Source organism: Hyaena hyaena, unplaced genomic scaffold, assembly GCF_003009895.1.
Source record: "Hyaena hyaena isolate Hyena2069 unplaced genomic scaffold, ASM300989v1 scaffold_747, whole genome shotgun sequence".
NCBI lineage: Eukaryota > Metazoa > Chordata > Mammalia > Carnivora > Hyaenidae > Hyaena > Hyaena hyaena.
Window position 1 is genome coordinate 290,280 of NW_024081379.1, and position 23,876 is coordinate 314,155.

The 23,876-nt window shown below is 39.2% G+C and overlaps 1 protein-coding gene across 2 annotated transcripts in view; it reads right to left on the reverse strand.

Moving 5' to 3' along the window:
* Positions 1 to 23,876, reverse strand: part of CNTNAP5 (contactin associated protein family member 5) — an 802,816-nt gene that overhangs the window by 264,845 nt on the left and 514,095 nt on the right. For both annotated transcript variants that reach the window (XM_039218226.1, XM_039218225.1), the window contains exon 12: positions 1,197 to 1,316. In XM_039218226.1, the coding sequence (XP_039074157.1) occupies positions 1,197 to 1,316 (120 nt within the window). The remainder of the gene's footprint in view (positions 1 to 1,196; positions 1,317 to 23,876) is intronic.

The following is a 23,876-nucleotide window of genomic DNA, read 5'->3' on the forward strand; positions in this document are numbered from 1 at the left end:
GTTGAGAAGCAGCTAGCATACGTGCAGGTTGGAGAGATGAAGTTAAGTTTTAAGGAAATGTAAAGAAATGCATCTAATTCTGTGTAAATAACATCTTCTGCAGAAAACCTGCGGCTGTTTGTATCCAGATGAGCAAATTGCTAAGTGCCCATAATCCCCAGTTTTGCAATGGTCTGCTTGCATTTCTACCTGTGATATGTACGGCATTTTCCCTGATATTTCTGCTTCATAAATGAGAGCGGATGTATCTTATTTGTCTGCCTATCCTCAGTGTCACGGCCAGCTTGTGGCTACAGAAAGAGCTCAGGGAATGTGCTTGCCTCATTGTGGGGAAGCATGAGGACTGGCGTCTCCATGAGCCTTAATAACCCCTACTTTTCTGCTTTATTACATGATTCCGTTGTCATTTCCAAAGGCCAGTGCTTGAAACACACACAGAACAATATGTAGGTGCCAATTAATGACACTTACGATGGGGAGGGTACTTGTGCCACTGTATTTTTATGGAACTATTATATCAGGTGTAGGCTTGGTGGAATTATTTTGCAGAATAACTTAGTGGTTGTAGACTGTTTATAAATCCATGCACTAACTGATTCTCACTATGTCTTTCTGCACTTAAGAAAAGAATGGCTGGGAAAATGCAGCTAGTCACTTTTCTTGTTAGGCACCTATCAGATAATGAGCCTGGCTGATTCCTCCAATACTCAGATTGCATCCAATCTTCAACCCTGGGAGGAAGGAACTACTCTTCCCATTTCAAGAATGAACAACTGAACCTCAGAGGGCATCTGGGATTCACACCCTCCCGCGCCCAGACATGAATCACACTTTCCCACTTCCTGAGTCAGGGCTCTCTATTGATTTTCAGTTTGCTTTTTGTGGGTTTAGTGGTTTTTCCTTTTCTTTCTGTTTCTGAGTTTTGAGAGAGAAAACGTCCTCGGCAGGCTCTCCATAAAACGCTTCCTAGTTAATTCTTGGTTTGGTAGAATGTGATCCAGACCAATGAGTCTTCCCCTCTTATGAAAGATAATCCAGCTGCTAATTTCCACTTATTTACTCAAAGACCATGTCCCTCACATTCTGAGGTAGATTCTTTAAATTTTTATGTACACAAGTCCCCTTCAGTGGACTTCCCTTCACAGCATCCCCTCATGTAGCTCAGTTAAGCATGAGCGAGAGATTCTGCCCCTTACCTGTGATGTTGCAGTACACTTGGAGGGGCCCCAGCGGCCCGCTGCCATCGGAGTCAATGTAGAAGAAACCAGCCGTGTTCCCCTGATGCCTGTACACCTCACAGGATTGCTCGTAGAGGGCTGAAAAGACACAAAGACAGCAGAGATGAACCTTTGCCTGGCTCTACATATCACTCTGGAGAGATCAGTACCTCCTACTTATATTGACTTTCAGTGTTGGTTCTTTCCCTTGTATAGTCTCCATTACTCCCGCCCACCATGTCCTAACAAACCAGTCTCCCAATACTGACGGAGCTGAACCTCCATTCACCCTAGCATTTCTTTGTCTGAACAGCTCAGAGATTACTTCCTTCAAAAAGTCTCCCGTTCACCCCTTTGTGGCCCTTCTCCCTGCCCCTCCTCTGTGCCCCTCCTCTGTGCCCACCCAGTGTACTGAGCTAGGATCGTCATACACTGTTCTGTCTTCCCCAGTGGTCACAGAAGATGGAAGGGGGGTGCCATTTTTTGCTGTGTTCCAGTCCCTGGAGCAAAGCCACATTCACAGCAGGACTTCAAAACTGTTTGATTAGTGAATGAATATGTATATAGTCATATCTCTTTTTATGAATACAACAACACTATCTTATTGCTATACAAGCAGAGCTCAGCACAGGACTTAAGGCACAGAGCAGGCGTGCAGTCCGGTCTAGTCCGTGTTGACTTAATAAGCACTCACGAAGGTCCTACTGTGTGTCAATAGCATGGCTGCCATGTGACCACAGACCCTGAATGGGGCCATCGGTCTGTGACATCGAGTGCTCACACTTTGGCTGCAGCCACACAGGTGTTTCTGCACAGAGAGAGGGGCAGGCGCAGGTGCCTTGAGACAGGGTACTCTGACCAATATGCAGATCGGAGAAATTTCTAAATCTTATTACATTAACATGAGTGAATCTGGTGGTGTGTAAAGGAGGCATCTGCTGTCTCATGCATGAGAATGTAGAATGTTGTCTGATGTTTGAGACACGACGGTGTAGCTCAGAGCAGCAGGTACATATCCAATTATGTCACCCTTCTCTGCTTAAAACACATCAGTGGCTCCCAACAGCTTTGAAGACACAGCACCAACTCCTCACTTTAAGCCAGCGTGCCTCTGTGACTAATGTCCCATCCCAGAAATGTGAAGTTGCACTTCGTCATGATCAAGTGTGAGGGGTTTCTCAGATAATTCATTACCAATAAAGTTCTAAAGCTTGAGAGTCTTTGACTTTTTATAAATTAGAGTGAATTCAAGGTTATCCTTGTACTCCTATACGTCTCTCTTGCAATCATGCACACTTTCCGAAGCAGAGTCTAGTTTGCATCCTACAGACTGAGCATCACGTATAGTTTATTTGGGTTTGCCCAAAACTAACACATGGGGTGTGTGACACAGGTATGCAAGTCAGCTCTTACGTGTGTTATCCCTCCCGACCATGCCCACACTTCCAAGATGGCCATGGTATGGAAGGAGATACTGCTTTCTCATTCAGGGTAAATGCCATGCAGGCAACATACGGGGATTACATCGGGGTTAAGAACATGAGCCCTGGAATCAGATTGGGTGGTTTCGCCTCACAAGGCCACCACTTACACTGACCTACTTACTTACATTTACCACTTACTGGGAGAAGCCAGTTCTCCTGGCTAAACGATAACTCATCTTATCTACACCCTTAGCATTCATGTCTAGTTCCTGACTTCATGCCCTCCCCCTTGACCGTAGACCAGACTTACAAATGTGCCTCTAACAAAATATGACAGAGGTAGCAGATGTCATTTCCAAGACTACATTTTAAAAAGGCAGTGGCTTCTATCTTGGGTGTTCCTGGATCGTTCACTGTCAGAGAGGTCAACTGCTATGTCCCACAGCCTCCCTGGGAAAAGGACCACCCCAGTGAGCTTGAAGTCTTCTGGGCATGCCACATGAGGAAGCCCTGAAGCAGGTCTCCACAGTCAGACACCAAAATGACTGCAGTGCTGGCTGACTTCTTAGTTGTAGCCGCATGAGAGATGAAGTGAGAATGACCCGGCTAAGTTACTATGGACCCAGGGAAACTATCAGGTAATAATGTTTCCAGATGCCAAATTTTGTTATAACTCATTACACAGCACTAGATGGCTAATAAACTCCAAAAAGCATTAATTTTCTCATGGGGCTACAGGTAGAAGAAAGAGCCTACCTCATACAACTCATAAGGAGTCAAGAGACACTCGTAACAGAATCACAAGGCTTGTTAGGCAAAACCAATGTGTCCTGTCTCCCTTCTGTGCAGAGATGATGACTTTAAACTTTTTAAAAATGTTTATTTATTTTTGAGAGACAGAGAGAGACAGAGCGTGAGCAGGGAAAGGGGCAGAGAGAGAAGGAGATGGAGAATCCAAAGCAGGCTCCAGGCTCTAAGCTGTCAGCACAGGGCTCGAACCCACAAACCACAAGATCATGACCTGAGCCAAAGTCAGAAGCTTAACAGACTGAGCCACCCAGGTGCTCCAGAGATGATGACTTTTAATTCTTAGTTCATTATTTTGATATTGACTGTATCTCTAAATACCACGTTTAAATTGCTGCTTGATTTTTTTTTCATTTTTACAACCTACTTATTCACTTACCACTGTAAAAGAAAAGAATTAGGTTTTTTCTTCACATCCCATATTCAAAGAACTTTCCACCCCCAAACTTCCAATATAGTTGTATTGTAATTTTAGTTAGATCGAAGGGTACTGTTTGCAATGACATGATAACATACATCCCTTCACATATAGCAAATCTTATAATGTGATGAATTCTCCTTTTCTGAAACAAATGTAGCTTTTACTTGAGATTAATAATTGCCTTATTCTCTCATTTGCCTACTTGTCTATGCATCTGTCACAAATGCAATTCCTAATTCACTAACAAATCTCTAAAATGCCTCCCCAAATAATCATGTAACAACTAATATAAATGGATACCTAAGGGGAGATTGAGAAAGAACGGGGACAGAGCTGAAAGCTAGAACTTTCTGGGCACTTACATTTTTAAATTTTGAAACAATACAAATATTTTAAATAATTTTTAAAAATCAAGTATAAAAAAAGAAAAAAGAGCAATTACTAAACATTTAAAGGAAATTTAAACAAATTCACTAGAAATTGTTTCAAGTGATACTGACACTAAGTACTTTCTTTGTTACTTTTCATTTCAGAAAGTTGGAGATTAATGTCAAGAATACAGAGTAATAAAACGAACCTGATATCATCCATTATTACATTCAGCTAATCTTGTTTCATCAGTATTCTCAGTATATCAGTTATCCGTTGATGCATAACAAACTACTCCAAAACTGACTTAAAATGATAATCCTTCCATGATTCTACACATCAGGGTTAATCTGGAAAGTTCCTGCCCAGGCTCAGAATGTCTTGTGAGGGCTGCCCAGGCATCTGCACTTAGCATCTGGTCAGCGGGGCTTTCTGGGTGCTTTCGTTCTCCCTGTGAGACCTCTTGTACTTTCACAGACAAATTCGCATGGTAAAGGCTCCAAAATCAACAGGCTACCAAGTGACTGATAGGCCTCTGAATGCATGTTTGCTGATGCACCTTTGATGAAAGCAAGTCATTCAGTGAAACAAAATCCAAATAAAGCATCCCAAGGATCTAAAAGGAAATGCGGCTATAGAAGTGGACCATATCTGTGTTTGATTTCATGAAATAGGATTACATGGCTATGTTATGGGAGTATTAAAAAACACTTTTATTTTAAGAATGCATTGAGATTTGGGAGTTGTTTACTAATGTAGTTAGCCTACCATTCCTCATATACTTTCTTCTTAAACTTTGGTTCAGTTACGGGGAGATACCCAAGGGCAAAGCCTGGTAACAAGCATCCCCGCTTACAAATACTACACATAAGTCCATAAAACATAAGAACTTTGCCCAAAACACATCAGTTGGTAAGTTTCTGATCTTATTTTATCATTCTTAACTTATCAGTGGGAATACCTTATAAAAATGAAACATTCTTCAACAATGATTAGGTTTCCACAAACTCCATGATTGTATGGAAAAAGCAAGAGTGATATTTGAAGCTTCCTCCTTAATTCATCAGTATCAAGGGGCAGAAGTTGTCCCCTCGTATCCTCCACAAGTAACCAATAACAATATTTTAGTTTTATTAATAAATCACAAATTTAAACATATTGAAAACAGTAACTTGACTAGTAGGATATACCTTTCAGAAGAGAAACTAATAAAAATCTTAAAATACATTAAAAAGGCTTCTTGTTAAATAACAATGGCACTGATTTATTAAACTCCTGTATCTATCAAGAAAAATTAATGGCACATTACGTTGCCAATCACAACAGAAGCTAAAACTTTACCATAAAAGATAAAAATATAAAATGTAAAACAAGATATAATTCTGAATGCTTAATCTGAGTTGGCAGTATCAGTATAAACTCATTATTTAATTGTTTTGAACATTTGGACCACTGAAAATACTAGCACAACCTTAATGTACAGACTGCGGTATCTAAATACACTTTCTCATTAAAAGGAAGAAGTGTTTTACTGACTGTATGTTTGGAACAGGATGAGATTGGAATGCCTCCTTTACCTGAAAACATAAAAGCTATCAAAAATTAAAATATGTCAGAAATGCCACAGGAGCCAATTTGATGGACGCATTTGAGCATAAAAAATACTAATAACTGAATTTACATACTTAAATATATACAATCTATGAGTTTTTAATCTATCTATCTACCTATGTATCTATGTATCTATCTATCTATCATCTACCTATCTACCTATCTATCTATCATTGATCTATCCATCGGTCACCTCTGGAGGATGCTAAAGTATAAAGTCCTCTTCCTTGGAAAATGTAAAGGTCATATCCTACCTTTCTTGTATGAAATACATTTCATGGTAACTTAATATTCCACACACACACACACAAAAAGTTGATAGAGAACTTTTTGGTGGATAGATTAAATCAACAGTATCCAAACTTGGATCAATCTCAACATCCCCAAAAGTGATTCTTAAGGTGCCTCTAACATGATATAATATGAAATACACAGCACTAGATAAGACTTGCCACAGATTCGACACTAATCTAATCAAACCCTTAGATTTGAATGCTACTTTACAGAAAGCAGTAAAGAAACATGCTCACCCACACCCTAAGGATGCAATAGATAAATCCAGAATGTGGGAACATATGATTCAGTTTCTTGAAAAACTAAACAGTGAGAAGGAGATGTGATGCAGGAGACACAGCAAACACTGTGTGGACTTGAGGAAAGGACAATCAGAAAATGTGACATCAAATTTGGCATCAGATGGTATGAGGGAAGTATTTCTAATCACTTGGGTATGATAATGGTGGTGTGGTTTTGTTTCAAAAGATTAAAAAAAAGATCTTTGCTAGCGATATATACTGGGGTATCTGTAATGAAATCATCAATGCAGAATTTGTTTTTAAGGTTTTCCATTATAAAAAAAAAACAAGATGCTGCCTGCAAGAGACCCATTTCAGATCTAAAGACACATGCAAATTGAAAGGGAATGGATGAAAAAGCATGTGTTGTGCAAATAGAAATGAAAAGAAAGATGGTGTAGCAGTACTCATATTGGACAAAATAGACTTTAAAACAAAGAAGGACACTATATAATTATAAAGGGAATTATCCAACAAAAAGATACAACAATTGTAAGTATTTATGTACTCAACATGGAGGAATCCAAACACATAAAGAACTAGTAAAGAGAGAGATTGATAGTAATACAAAAATAGTAGGGAGCTTTAACACCCCACTTATATCAATGAATAGATCATCAAAACAGAAAATCAACAAGGAAACATTCCTTGGAAGGACACATTGGACCAGATGGATCTAACAGATATATTCAGAACATCCCATTCTAAAACAGCAGAATATACACTCTTCTCAAGTGCCCACGGAATATTCTCCAGAACACATAACATATTAGGCCACAAAAGAAGTTTCAACAAATTCAAAAATACTTAAGTCATACCATGTATCTTTTCCATCCACAATGTTATGAAACTAGAAACTAAGCAAAAAAAAAAGTCTGGAAAAAAACACAAATGGAGGTTAAATAACATGTTACTAAAACAATGAATGGCTCAACCAAGAAATCAAAAAGGAAATAAAAAAAAATACATGGAGACAAATGAAAATGAAACACAATGGTCCAAAATCTTTGGGATGCGGCAAAAGTGGTTCGAAGAGGGAAGTTTACAGCAATGCAGGCCTACCTCAAGAAGCAAGAAAAATCTCAAATAAACAACCTTAACTTACACTTAAAGAAGCTAAGGAAAAACAAACAAACAAACAGAACCTGAACCAAGTAGGAGGAAGGAAATAATAAAGATTAAAGAGAAATAAACAATATAGAAATTTAATAAAATAACAGATCAAGAATACCAGGAGCTGGTTCTTTGAAAAGAGCAATAAAATTGATAAATCTTTAGCCAGACCTATAAAAAGAGAAAGACAGTGACAGAGAGAGAGGGAGGTCTCAAATAAACAAAATCAGAAATGAAAGAGGAGAAATAATAACTAACACCACTAGAATATAAAGGATTATTAGGTAATATGAATAATTAGATGGCAACAAATTGAACAACCTAGAAAAAATGGATAAATTTATAGTAATATATAACTCCCAAAACTGAATCCCACAGAAAATTTGAACAGACTGATTACCAGAAACGAAACTGAATCAGTTATCAAAAAAATCCCAACAAAAGTCAGGACCAGATGGTGGCTTCACAGGCAAATTCTACCAAACATTTAAAGAAGAGTTAATTCCTAGTCTTTTCAAACTATTCCAAAAATAGAAGAAGATTCTATGAAGCCAGCATTATCCTGATATAAAAACAGTAAAGACACACACACACACACACACACACACACACACACACACCAAACCAACAAAAAACGACAGGCCATAGATGTAAAAATCTTCAGCAAAATATTAGCAAACTAAATCCAATAATACATTACAAAAGTCATTTGTCACAATCAAGTGAGATTTATTCCTGGGATGTAAGGGTGGTTCTATATTTGTAAATCAACCAACACAACACATCGTATCAGTAAGAGAAAAGATAAAAACCATATGACCATTTCAACAGATGCAGAGAAAGCACTTGACAAAATAAAATATCATTCATAATTTTAAAAATCCTCAACAAAGTACGTTTAGACAGAAAGTACCTCAACATGCCAAAAGCCATGTATAAAAAACCCACAGTTAACATCATATTCCATGGGGAAAAACTGAGAGCTTTTCCCTAAGATCAGGAACAAGACAAGAATGTCCACACTCACCACTTTATTTAGCATAGTCACAAGAATCAGGCAAGAAAATTAAATAAAATACATCAAATTGGTAAGGAAGAAGTAAAACTTTGACTGTTTGCAGATGATAAGATACTATATATAGAAAATTGTAACGATTCTACCAAAAAACTACTAGAACTTATAAATGAATTTAGTAAAGTCACAGGATACAAAATCAATATACAGAAATCTGTTGCATTCCTATATGCAATAATGAAGCAGCAAAAAGAGAAATTAAGAAAGCAATCCCATTTACAATTGCACCAAAAATAATAAAATACCTAGGAATAAACTTAACCAAGGAAGTGAAACACCTGCACTGTGAAAACTATAAAACACTGATGAAAGAAACTGAAGATGACACAAACAAATGCAAAGATATTCCATGCTCACAGATTGGAAGAACAAATATTGTTAAAATATCCACACCACCCAAAGCAATCTACAAATTGAATGTAATCCCTACAAAAATACCAACAGAATTATCACAGACCTAGAACAATCCTAAAATTTGTATGAAACCATAAAGGACCCTGAAATAACCAAATCAGTCCTAAAAAAGAAGTACAAAACTGGAGGTATCACAATCCCAGACTTCAAGACATATTACAAAGGTGTAGTAATCAAAAGAGTATGGTATTGGCAAAAAAAAAATAAAGAAAAAAAATAGACACAGATAAATAGAACAGAGAGGGCAAAAATAGACAGTGATTATATGGTTAATTAATCTTTGACAAAGGAGGCAGGAATATACAATTCTAAGGAATTGTATTCTAATTGAATTCTAAGGAAAATTCTAAGAAACGGTGCTAGAAAAAGTGGATAGCTACCTGAAAAATAATGAAACTGGATCACTTTCTTACACTGTACACAAAAAATGAACTCAAAGTGAATTAAGGATCTAAACATGGGATGGAAACCATACAAATCCTAGAAGAGAGAGCAGGCGATAATTTCTCTGATATGGGCTGTAGCAACATTTTTCTATATATGTTTCCTGAGGCAAAGGAAGCAAATCAAAAAATAAACTAAAAGAACCACATCAAATTGAAGAGGCTCTACACAGCAAAGGAAGTAATCAACAAAACTAAAATTCAACCTCCTGAATGGGAGAAGATATTTGTAAATGACATATCTGATTAATCTAAGTAATCCAGTTTAGAAAATGGGCAGAAGACATGAAGAGACATTTCTCAAAAGAAAACATACAGATGGCCAACACACATATGAAAAGATGCTCAACATCACTCACATCAGGGAAATGCAAATCAGTACCACAATGAGCTATCACCTCACACATGTCAGAATGGCTAAAATCAAAGACACACAAAACAAGTACTGGCAAGGATGCAGAGAAATAAAGGAACCTTTGTGCACTGTTGGTGGGAATGCAAACTGAGTCAGTCACTATGAAAAACAGTATGGAGGTTCCTCAGAAAATGAAAAATAGAGCTACTATGTGACCCAGTATTTCCACTCCTGGGTATTTACCAAAGAATCTAAAAACACTAACTTGAAAATATATACTTACTCTTTTTTTTTTACTGCACCACTATTCACAATACCCAAATTAGAGAAGCAGTCCAAGTGTCCATCAATGGATGGATGGATAAAGAAGATGTGGTATATATACATAGTGCAATATTATTCAGCTATGAAAAAGAATGAAATTTTGCCACTGTAACAACATGGATGGAACTAGAGAATATAACGCTAAGTGAAATAAGTCAGTCAGAGAAAGACAAACATGATATGATTTCACTCATATGGAATTTAAGAAACAAAACAAACAAATAAAAATGAGACACTTAATTCTAGACAGCAAACTGGTGGTTACCAAAGGGGAGGTAGATGGGGGAATGGGTGAAATTGGGGAAGGGGATTAAGAGTACGCTTATCATGGTGAGCACGGAATCATGTATAGAATTGTTTAATCACTATATTACACATCTGAAACTAATAATGTAAAACTGTATGTCTATTATAATAGAATTAAAATTAAAAAAGAAACAAATGTTCCAACCAAAAAAATGAAAAGCAAAAACAAACAACCAAACAAAAAACCAAAATCCAAAGGGGAATGATAAAAACAACATATTGATAAATCAACACAGTATATTGGTAAATGTTGAACCTGAGCAAAGGGTACAAAGTTAACAACTGTACTATTCTATTTTTTGTGTATATTTGAACATGTCTCCAGTGATTAATATTTGCTTTTAAGATTTAGGTATGTCAGGTATTTTTTTGGATTTCAATTTAAAAAATTACCTTCTGGATCTTTCTGACGTACTACAATATGAATGGCATGCTTGCCATCTGGTGCACAGCTGTCTCCCTGGTCATAACACCATCATGCCAGTCAATCCATTTTATTTAATTTTTTAATTAAAAAATTTTTTTAATGTTTATTAATTTCTGAGAGAGAGTAGAGAGAGAGCACAAGTGGGGGAGGAGCAGATAGAGAAAAGGAGATACAGAATCCAAAGCAGCTCCAGGCTCTGAGCTGTCAGCACAGAGCCCAATGTGGGGCTCGAACTCACAAACCATGAGATCGTGACCTGAGCCGAAGTTGGAAGCTTAACTGACTGAGCCACCTAAGCACCCCTTAGTCAATCCATTTTATTTTTTTTATTTTTTATTTTTTAATTTTTTTAATGTTTTATTTATTTCTAGGAGAGAGAGAGAGACAGCGTGAGCAGGGGAGGGTCAGAGAGAAAGTCACAGACTCTGAAACAGGCTCCAGGCTCTGAGCTGGCTGTCAGCACAGAGCCCGACGCGGGGCTCGAACCCACGAACCAAGAGATCATGACCTGAGTGAAAGTCGGACGCCTAACCGACTAAGCCACCCGGGCGCCCCAGTCAATCCATTTTAAAACAGGCCTTCCCACTCAGCACGTTTTCCTTGAAATCCATTCAAGTTGTTACATGTATCAATAGTTTATCCCTGTTCAATTTCTTAGTGGTTTACCCCAGTATGGATATATCCACAATTTGCTTAGTATTAATCAAACGTCCTTCAAATCAACTGAAATTCTTTTGGACTATTTCCAATTAGGGGATATTTCAGCTGTAGCATTATTTTTCAATTCTCCAGATTGTTTTTCCCCTTTAAATGTTCTTTTTTCAAAAATAGCATACAGGGGCGCCTGGGTGGCTCAGTCAGTTGAGCATCTGACTTCAGCTCAGGTCATGATCTCACGGTTCATGGGTTTGAGCCCTGCATCAGGCTCTGTGTTGACAGCTCAGAGCCTGGAGCCTGTTTCAGATTCTGTGTCTCCCTCTCTCTCTGATCTCCCCTGCTTATGCTCTCTCTCTCCCTCTTTCTCAGAAATAAATAAAAACATTAAAAAATTAAAAAAAGAAAAGCAATTCTTAAAAAAAATAAAAGATAAAAAGCATACAACTCTTGATTCACTAATGCAATATATCTCTAATATCCCTGAGAATATTAATTATAATACAGTTTCCTTTTTTGAAATTTTCTTCTGTCTGTGTACACTGTTTTCCCAAAATTGTGTGTGTTTTGTTGTATTATTTTCTGCTTTGTTTTGGCTTCTATGTTATCTTTCAGGTTAGACTCTTTTATGGGATCCCAGGCAATCTTTGGTAGTGGTCTCTAAGATCTGACTGCTCTAAGAAAATGTCTGTGGTTTGCCCTCCAAAGACTTTACTGTAGGGTCATCTGGCTGGATCATTTCAGAACCCCTAAAGATGTGTCAGTGTGTTTGGGTAATTTTCTCCTAGTCTTGTTAGAATCTATGATTTAGAGGGATATTTTACATGAGATGTGGTAGGCAGAAGTGACACAGCACACATTCATTTTATGCCTGTAGTGCCGGGCACAAGGGGATACAGTGGATCACACATGTTGGTGCTTCTCTTCGGACTTAGTGTTAACAGGGGGCGGCCAAGCCAGCTGCTCCTCCAGATGGACTACATTACTTCCTCCTTCAGGGCGCCTAACTCCTGGCCAAGTGCATTTTTAGATCTCTTATGATCACTCCATCACTAAAGCTGAAGGGTCTTGTGGTGCTAAGAGTCAAGGTGCTTCTTTGATCAGCCACTGACCAGGCCATTTACAAAATACAAAGCATAGGCTGTTGTTTATGGGAATCTGCAGAAGGAAGTAAAGGTAAATAGATAGGTCTGTTCACTCCATCATCTTGTCCAGGAAGCACACACATTCTATTTGCTTATGGAATTTTTCCTCCTATACTGCTTACCTAACTTGCTGCATAACAAATATTCCATACATACTTGTTGAGAGCTCACTGATTTTTCAGCAACTCTATGCTAGGCTCTCAGAAAACTAAATAAAAAAGGCATTGTTCTAGATATCAAGTAACTCAGGGTCTTACACTTACAAAAATTAAACAGAATACATATAGAACATTTTATAAAATTTTTAAATGTTTTATTTATTTCTGACAGAGAGAGAGAGAGAGAGAGGGAGAGATACAGCGTGAGAACGGGAGGGTCAGAGAGAGAGGGAGACACAGAATCTGAAACAAGCCCTGGGCTCTGAGCTGTCAGCACAGAGCCCGATGTGGGGCTCGAGCCCACGAACCATGAGATCATGACCTGGGCCGAAGTCGGATGCTTAACCGACTGAGCCACCCAGGTGCCCCAATATAGAACATTCTAAAAGATCAATTCCTATAAAAATAAAAGTTTTTAAAGAGCTCCCCTAGGGGGGGAAACCCCAGGAGGATCATATAGTTTCTCAAGAGAATATTAAAGAGTAATATATTTACCTCTACTTATATTTCTCCAAAGCACAGAAAAAAAAATCCTCCAAATTTGTTATATAGTGTTAAAGGTGACTCCCCAAACTAACAGATATCACACCAAAAAAGAAACCTATAGAATCACCTATAAATATCAATAACAAAATTTCACAGTAATACCAGCAATTAGAACTCAACAGCGTATTTTTTTTGTATGAACTGATGCATATTTTATTTTAGTCTTTTTTTTCTTTCATAGTTTATTGTCAAGTTGGTTTCCATATAACACCCAGTGCTCATCCCAACAAGTGCTCCCTGCATGCCCATCACCCCCCTTCCACTCTTCCCCACTCCCATCAACCCTCAGTTTGTTCTCAGTATTTAAGAGTCTCTTGCGGTTTGTCTCCCTCTCTCTCCTTAACTATTTTTCCCCTTCTCCTCCATTATGGTCCTCTGTTAAATTTCTCCTGTTCCATATATGATTGGAAACATATGATACCTGTGTTTCTCTGCCTGATTTATTTCACTTAGCATAACACCCTCGAGTTCCATCTACGTTGCTACACATGGCCAGATTTCATTCTTTTTCATTGCCATGTAGTATTCCATTGTATAGATAAACCACATCTTCTTGATCCATTTGTCTGTTGATGGACACGTAGGCTCTTTCCATGTTTTGGCTATTGTGGAGAGTGCTGCTATGAACATTGGGGTACATGTGCTCCTATGCCTCAGCATTTCTATATCCCTTGGGTAAATTCCTAGCAGTGCTATTGCTGGGTAATAGGGGAGTGCTATTGTTAAGTTTTGAGGAACCTCCACACTTAAACAGCATATTTAAAAAAAAAAAAAACTTAATCGCCAGATGGGGGCTTAATTCAATATTAGGGCCAAAGAGAAAAATTATGTGATCATCTCCACTCATTCAGAAAGACTAAATGTGTCTTCTACACACTCTAAATTGCCATTTGAGGTCATGTAGTTGAGAAGCACCACATTTCTTGTCGGGATGAAGACAGGGCCATGAAGAAAACACGAAAGAAGTGTTATCAGTGGGGAAAGATTTGTCTTCATTCAAAACAGCAACTACTAAATGTGCTACACTTGAAGGTCTAATATTATGGGGCTACACAAAGATATGTGCTGTCCAATGAAAAAACAAGAATGGACATGTTAAGATTGTTTAGAATAGATTTTTATATTCATATAAACAGATGTATAATGTAGCTGGACAGGGTTGATGGACCAATATTTTCATAAAGAAAATAGTCCGAATCTAGTTCTGGCAGCTAATTTATTACTGAAGGTACAATTTGAAATGTCCTTGTGATGCCCACTCTCATTAAAGATAATGATAGTATTCAGACAGCAAAATACTTTTATTTAGATCTCACCTTTTCAAGTACCAAGGTCAAAGCTGTAGTTTTTCTGCCCCACCATTTATATTCCTATTGTAAAACTACAGAAATAGACAAGAAACTCGCTTACAAGACAAGTACATATTTTTTGAGGCCTTAAAAATGGTTCAGTCTGACCTCCTTCCTTTCTTTCTATGCCCCTGGAAATCTAACATTTACCACACGATTGAATACTTAGTTACAGATCTACATACTGCCTACAGACTAAAAAAAGACCAAATTAATTCTAGTGATTAAGTAAATACTTGTGAAGCATTTTGCACTTAACAACCATTTATTTAATTGAGTTTAGCAAACCTCTTGTGCAGTAGGTTTGTGGGACGTAGCCTTACCTGATTACCATACAAGAAAAGAGAAAAAGAAAAAAGGAGTATATAAAAACTGTCTGGATTGCTGACATTAGTTCAAACACATGTGTCAAGAAATTAAATTAGAAAATAGATCTTTCGATGTCACAGTCTATACATAGATGGTACAGGTTGAAAACGGACATAGATTCTGTCGCATGTGGATTACTGGAAAGGAGGCTAGTAGAGATGCAGACATGTTAGTGGTTGGGTTGCTAACGGTTATGAATGGGGAGAAGGAGAGATGGGCATGGCTATAAAAGGACATCCTGAGGGGCCTTTGTGATGAAAGTATCCTTATCCTAGCTATGGTGGTGATTACACAAATCCATACGTATGATAGGATCACCCAGAACCACATACACACACCGACATACACATGCAGAAGTGTATGTCAAATGAACCCATCAGAATAAATTCTGTGTGCATTACAGATATCGTTTTCTTGATTTTGATTTTATTCCACAGTTATGCAATGTGCTCCCATTGGCAAAAACTGGGTAAGGGGTACACAGCACTTTCCAGTACTTTTTTTTTCAATTTACTGTGAATTATTTCCAGATTAAAAGGTTTCAAAAGGGAGAGATGATAGAAAAATTCGACTCCTAGGTATATACTTTATAGAAACAAAAACACATATTCACATAAAAACCCTGTGCATGAATGTTCATAGGAGCATTATTCATAATAGCCAAACAGTGGAAACTATTGAAATGCCCATCAAATGATGAATGGGTAAACAAATGAAGTATATCCATACAGTGAAATACTATCAGGCAATGGGAAAGAAATAAATATTGACATACTACGGCATGATGAAACTTGAACCTTTAAACCTTCAAATCAATTTCATGAAAGTGAAATCTGCCAGTCATGGAAGATCCCATACTGACTGATTTCATATATGTGAAGTGTCCACATAAGGCATACATACAGTAAGTGTGTTAGTGGCTGCAAGCAGTCAAGGGTGGGTGTTTGGAAGATGGGCATTAGAAATGGGAAAGAGGGAGCGCCTGGGCGGCTCAGTCGGTTAAGCATCCGACTTTGGCTCGGGTCATGATCTCACGGCTCATGGGTTTGAGCCCCACGTCGGGCTCTGTGCTGGCAGCTCAGAGCCTGGAGCCTGCTTCAGATTCTGTGTCTCCCTCTCTCTCTGTCCCTCCCCTGCTCACGCTCTCTCTCTCTCTCTCTCTCTCTCAGAAATAAATAAAAACATTAAAAAATTTTTTTAAAAAAGAAATGGGAACGGACTGCTAATGTGTACAGGGTTTCTTCTGGGGAGCTGAGATGTTCTATTATTAAGTAGAGATGATGCTTGTGCAATTGTGTTAATACACTAAACACCACTGAACTGTGAAATTTATAACATAAAAATATGTGTTAATAAATCTAAAAAAAAGTCAAGGGGAGGTGTTAAGTCATAGGACAGATCCCAAAAGATGTAGATTCTTCCAGAACACATGGCATCAGACCCTGATATCTGTTACATTTGACCCACTGTGTGTAAATACAGCAACACGCCCATCAGATGACCTCTGGTGAGTTCTGAAGGCAAAGGGGCATGTCTGTGTCCAGCTTTACTTCCACTGAAGACTACACCAGTATCTCCTTTTCTCCTTAGAAACCACAATCCATTTCATTGAACTAAAGATAAAATGAAGCAACAGTTGCTAAATAGAGAATCTTGTGTCTGATATGCACGTGATGTTGTCATCCTGACCCCCTGTGACTCAGCAAATTAGTCTATAAAATGTATAGTAATTATCCTTAGTAATGTGTTATATGTAACATATAACATGTAAACATGCTGACTATAAGCCTTCCTAGTAATTCACATCTGAATTAACTCTAGCGTATCAAGGGCATGAAGTGAAGCAGTGAGGCTCTGGGGGCAGGTACCAGCATGAACCTCAGGGGGCACATAGAGCTTCTAAAGCAGTGGTTCTGCATGTGGTCCTTAACCCAGCTGCAAATGGCATCACCCAGAGCTTATTAGCCATGCAAATTCACGGACTCAATCCTGAATCAGAATATCTGCATAGAGTGATACAGAAACGGTGTTTTAACAAGATCTCCAGGCAATTCTTTTGCAAGTTAAAACTTAGTAGGACTTGTTCTAAAAAACAAACAAACCAACAAACAAATCTTTGAAAGGCATACTTATTAAATAGAAGCAGATAGCATGCCTTTTTAACTTCTTTCCCCTTTTGTTTTCCTTCAGGATACTGCACCTCTTTTGGGGAGTAATGTCCATTGTGTATCTGTGTAAATTAAGAGTGATTACCAGCTCACTCCATACATGACCCTACTCTTGGTTAATAATTTTATCATTGTATCATTTGATATGTTTCTAGAAAATCTTTGGAAGCCGATGGCTCTGGATTCAAACACCACTGAAAATTTAACAGACTGGCAAATTGCTTCATCTGTTGAGTCTTATTTCTCCTGCAAGACTTTTATGAGAAGTAACACATGGACACTGGCTTCCATGATGCTTTGCCTACAGTAGGGAGCTATCCAATTGTTATGATTTCTAAATCTTCTAAAACAATTAAAGAAGAATTGAGTACAGGTACACAGTGAATTTAGGATATTTATCAGGAAATTTATCAAATATATATGGCACCCTAGCCCCACCTTAGGTACAGAGTTAGGTTCTGGGGATACTAAAATGAGTAAGATATTGCCGCTGCTATCAGATAATAAGTCAAGTGAGGGAGTAGGATGAGTTCTTTTCTCCATTTATATGAAAATTTTGAAGAAATTGGATCTTGAATGTCTCTGTATTTTCAGGGGCTAGCCCGGTTCCTAGCAGGTGTTCACTAAATGACTGTTGGCGAATTTAGAAACATACAAATGAACAGGCCAGGTTATCCATGTGGGGACTCATGAGAACCACACATGATTTTGGCAGATGTGCCCTTCTGAGAGACCTCTCTGGAAACCAGAGCAAAATAAGTTAGACTGGGGTGGGGCGGGGAGGAAACAAGTGAGAAGACCACAGTAATAGTCCTCCTGAGTAAGAATGAGGGTCAAAGCAAGTAAGAGGCCATTGTAGGTCTTTCTTCAAAGCGGCCTAAGCATGGCACAGGGGAATTTTTATGCACGTTTGAATTTGAAAAGAACTATTTTACAGCTTATCTAGGACTCCTTATATCTGGGCCTCTCATTTGGAAAGAATTAATCAGCAATCAATTAAAGAGAAATATGAAGAAGTATTTAAATGTACCTGTCACTGTAATCCAAATATCCATTTCCAATTACACAAAGATTCACTGTCCATCTAGGCTACCACATAATAGGAAAACATAAAAATATTAGGTACAAATGTATCCAGGACCAGGAAATAGCAAAACGACAGATTACTAGGTCACGTAATGATAACAGTTACCATTCAATACTAAGATAATAGTTACCATTGGATGTTTCAGGATGCCTACTGTGTGCCAGGCACAGCCTCAGACACACTGCATGCAGGATCGCTAACCTTATACAGCAATATTAAGCTTCAGTTTTACGGTGTAAACAAAGGCTCAGAAGGTCACCCCATCTTGTCTGAGCTCACCCACCCATCAGCACGGTGGCTGACATCTAGCCCTGGGTATGGCTGGGCTCTACAGTCTCCACTTTGCTTAATATGAAAGGTCAAATGGGATATTCAGAGACTTATTTCAATTTCAGAGTCCCCAGCAAACATTTACAACCTTCCTAGTAGCACTCAGAGCTAGCTTTGTAAATGCAGCTGCCCTCAGAGCTCCTGGAGTTCCCCCAAAACCCGGAAGGACCTATCCACCAAAGAAAGCTTTTGTTGCAAAACTTAAATTGGGAAAAGCACCCATGGACTCTATTTGTCTTTGTGTTTGCTTGGGGCTTCTAACCTGATTACATCACTTTAGCTCTTGCAAAGCTAAAAATGTAAAGAGATGAAGCTCTTAAGGTGATATTTAACATGAAAATATGAGGATATTTTACTCTCCATTTACACATAGAACAAAATAAAACAAAAATCCAATCCAAACACAAACTCATAATTCCCGCAGACAGGCCAGTGTGAACTCTAGACTCGGCTCCACTGGCCTGTCCTCAGGCTCACAGTGTTCCAGAACCCCTGATTTGCGGTGTCCCTCTCATCTTACACGGAACAAAACTTCACTAATGCAGCAGGCGGGACGTTGTGGGCAGATGAGATAAAGAGTACAAATTGCTGGTTGATTCAGACAGCTGGAAAATCATCTAGAAAGATAAGATAGCATAACTTATTCAGTGCCCTTGGCTTTGGTGCTGAAATTGCCATCTGGGGAGGGGGACCTCCCACTGAGTCTCTCCGCCCTGTTTAATCCAGGCAGGCATGCAAACATGAAATCAGCCTGGTCACATCCACCTCCCTGAGGCCTACTTCGAGGCACACGTTCCCTAATCAGCCTGCTCCGGCTGGGGTCATGCTCTGGGAAGTAGACTCATATCATGTCTGGGCGCGGGAGGTTGGGGGTCCATGCTTGTTCTATAGGAGGGAGCCTTGACTTTACAACCGAATCGTAATTTCCTTGGGAGGAGAGTTCAGGGGTGCAGTGAAAAAGAGAGAAGGTTTTGGCCAAGGAATCTTGCATTAAAACTCTAGTCTTCCTGCTTATGAGTCTTATAACCCTAACCTCATTACCATACTAGGTTTCCATTTTCTTAAATCTAAAAGGGTGCTCATAAATCTATTCTGGAAGATTATCACGCATTTCTAAGCAAACACATAGTTGTGTTCAAATTTAGTCTCTACTGTTCTTCTTATCCTTGTTCTACAGAATTAGGTTCAAGTATTGATTGAGAAGTTTCCTGCCCAGAGTAGAAGCAGCCGGGGGCTCATGTTCTAAATGCATCCCAGGCTCATACTCCAGCAAGCATGATGATTGGGTGAATGTCTCTCTGATCAATTAAGTGTGCTTCCCACACCTTTTGCTGCTGCTTTACACATAATTTCTGTGCTGCAATTACTATACTGATAATGATATGCCTATACTGATTTTCAGGGAGTTAAGAAGAAAAAGCAATTTCTATTCTCTAACAGAGAAACGAAGGTATAGACATGTCACCGTTTATAATATATTACACTTTATGATGAAGGAATATACAAAGGCTATTGTACGTCTGACAAAAGGAATACCCAAGCCTCCCCAAGGCATTAGTGTGATGGCCCTCGATCTGGGCATGAAAAGCCGAGTAGAAGTCTTCTAGGCTAACAAGCAATCCTACAGCATTTCCAGCAGAAGGGGTAGCACGTTTTAAAAGTCCATGGTAAGAGATGCCTCTGGGAAGCTCAGTTGGTTAATGGTTGGACTTTGGCTCAGGTCATGATCTCATGGTTTGTGAATTCGAGCCCCACATCAGGCTCTTTGCTGACAGTGCAGAGCCTGCTTAGAATTCTCTATGTCTCTCTCTACCCCTCCCCCAATTATTCTCTCCCTCTCTGCCAAAATAATAAATTAATTAATTAAAAAAAAGTCATAAGTGAAACATCACGGCATGCGCAGGCTACTAAGCTTAGCTTACTACTGCTCCAGCAGAAATGGCATAGGGACATGTGCCCCACTTACAAATGTGGCCTTCAGAAAGTTTCCATGTGTGATTCTCACCTTCTTCCTTCTCCACCAGCTAAATGGAGGTTCCCAAGCACTGAGAAGGATGTAGAACTATAAGACAGAAGTGGACTGAGTCCCCACGTGGCTGTAGGGATCAGCCACACTACAGTGTGATGTGAGACAAAAAGACACTTATTTTGCTAAGCCACTGAGATCTGGGGATGACTTACCACCTTGGTTATTAGCTTACCTTTACCTTGCTCCTTAACACTTTAGGGCAGTGTCTGGGAAATTCCTGAATGGCAAGCTTGGTAATGAGCATTCCTATTTTTTGATACTGTGAATGAGCTTAGAGAGTGTGAGAGCTTGGCCCCAAGCCATCCCAGTTGGTACTGGTAAGGGGTGGGTCATCCAACTTGGGTTCCCTGACTCTAAACTCCCTGTTCTCTCCTCTAAATGCTACAAACCAACAAAAACTCATAAAATAGTTATATTGTGGTCATAAGTTTCCAAAACTGGTCTCAAATAGACAGAGCAATAAGGGCAATCCTAGTAAAAGTTCCTTGAAGGCATCCTCAGAAATAATTATGCAATATTTACCTGTCTATATTTTACCACCGTTGTTAACAAGTCCAGAATTCTCTGTGTAAAGGTCACACTGCAAAATTAATGCTTTGCATTTGTGCGCAGTAAAGAAAGTGCTTTCCTGTACAAATTGGTGGATGCCTATTTTTTTAAGCTGTGAGAAATACATGTCTTTTAGTATGTGCGAGCTGCATATTTGACACAAAGAGATGAACAAAAATGCCCTGAGCTACCCTCACTGAAGATGTTTAATTTTGTCACTCAGGGCATCTCAGTCAAAATGTGCTATAATTCTTCCTACCAGATTATGCTTCCAAATCCTTCTCATCATCACAGTGTTCATAGAATACTAACCATAATGAAACAACCTGACCACAAAGAGGAAGCTGAGACATAAATCTGGGCTACAGGTGAATTCATCATAAAAGTAAAAAACTGAAGTGGGGTGCCTGGAGGGCTCAGTCGGTTAAGCAACCTACTCTTGATTTCGGCTCAGGTCATGATCTCGGTTTTGTGTGTTTGAGCTCCCATATCGGGCTCTGGAAGCCCTAACTGGTATCTCAGCAATGTGTTGACGTGCGTGTGTAATTCTGTAAACATTGTGTCAGTCAGGGTTCAATCAAAGAAGTAGACCATTAGGAAATTATATGGATCTGCTAAGGGGCATCCATTACAGGGTTTGTGGGAGCTGGCAGAGAAGTCTCTGTGAAGCTATGGCTTTTCTGTTGGATGCTGGAGTGCAAAGGCAGCATTGAGAAGGGAAGTGGGATGTGAAGTGGGGCAGCAAAGGCAAGCTGGACCCCCTGAGTGTATGCTAGCACCCAGCATGGAGGGAAACCCACAAGATTTCTGGTTATCTCTCACTCTCGTGGTACAAGTATCATGCAAAACCTAAGCCGCCTTGTCACAGAGGTAATCAAAGCTGCCTGGCCCAGGAGTCAGAGAGGCTGAAGCCGGATTCAGAGGAAGAAGGTACAGCAAGAGTGAGGGCAGCCGCTGCCCCCAAGCAAACGTGGTGAGGCACCCCTTCAGCTACAGAGAGTATGAACTACACAACGTGGCTGCTTCCCTGCCACCCTTCAAACCTCCTAAAAGTACAGTTAAGCCTTGGATGGCGAGTAACTTGTTCTGTGGGTGTTCCACAAGAGGAACAACCATTTCTAATACATTTTAACTTGGTAAATGAGCGATGTCTTACAATAGGAGTCGCACTGGATGGGAAAGTCACATAATCACCACCGAGTGAGTGGTTTTAGAAGTTCACCTTGATATACGAGTGCTTTGGAACATAGCACGTTTCCGGAATGAATCATGCTCGCAAACTAAGGTTTTACTGTATCTTTCTTTCAATCTTTTCCTACAGAGGAAAGAAAACTCTGGGAAATGCAGTTCAAGCCAAACCAAGTTGACAACTTATAAAGCTGCCAAGGTTTGTAGAAGTGGGATACTTTGATCATAATCAGTTAAAGTTAAAATATTTAACTACAGCTGGTTAATACCACTGCCTCTTTCCCTTGTCCTGCCTACTGTCACACTTCTCAGGCCAGGTAGCACTGGAGAGGCCGCAGAAACTTTTAAGATGCAGCGGAGGGGAAGGGACGCGGTGGGTAGTATTTGACAGCAGATCAGTGCGTTATAACCACGTGGTTTGCCGCCATTCCCACGCACAGTCATCGCTTGCCTTGTGAGTGGGAGGAGCTCCCATGAACACCACTGCTCGGGCTGGAGATTCACGCAACATCACTCCCAACCCTGCAGGGCCAGAAGTCATGTCTCATAAAAACACCTCCTGCAGCCTTCCGCACCAGCAGCTTCTGTGTCGTCATGGAGAAGCCGGGTCTGAAATGTACACAGCAAGAAGCCAGCGTGTAGGAAATTCTTCTAAATCCTGTATGGAATTTATGAGACTTGACAGGAATTCTCCCGACTTCAACCACATTCATAAAAGTTTATGCAGCGCAGGAGGCAGGAATGGGAGCTATTGTGTAATTTGTATAGTTTCACTTTTACAAGATGAAAAGAGCTCTGAAGACGGACGGCGGAGAGAGTTGCACAACGTTCTGAATGTATTTAGTGCCACTGGACTGTGCACTTAACATGGCTTAGATGGTGTATTTTAAATTATGTGTATTTTATCATAATAAAAACCCTGGAGAAAAAAAAAAACAAGTTTAAATGTTTGCCTCTAAACTTCTGAAGACAGTCCTCAAAATAGATATATTTAGTACTACTAGGTATGCCTAAAAAAGAAATAACATTCAGCATCCATTATGCTGTTTCGTTTATCAGAGAAGCACATGAGACAATGGGATATTTGATATTTTCAATTCTATTGCCATGCTGTTCTACATTAAAGTAAATAAGCAATGGGTATTTTGAAAGTCTAAGTGCCATCATGAAAAACTAGCTTTTAAATGATGGGTGTAGTTTTTTTAAAGTTGTTTTGATCAACCATATTAGAGGAGAAACTGACCACTTTATTTTCTGACAATAAAAATATTATTTTTTAATTTGTAAATGTTTCTGACAGTTGCCTTTCTTTTAAACGTGTCGTTTGTAAATGATTTGCTTCCTCATTTTAAAAGCAATGTAGAAAACAATTCTTAAAAGGAATCTGCAGGGTCACCTGGGTAGCTAAGATGGTTGTCTGACT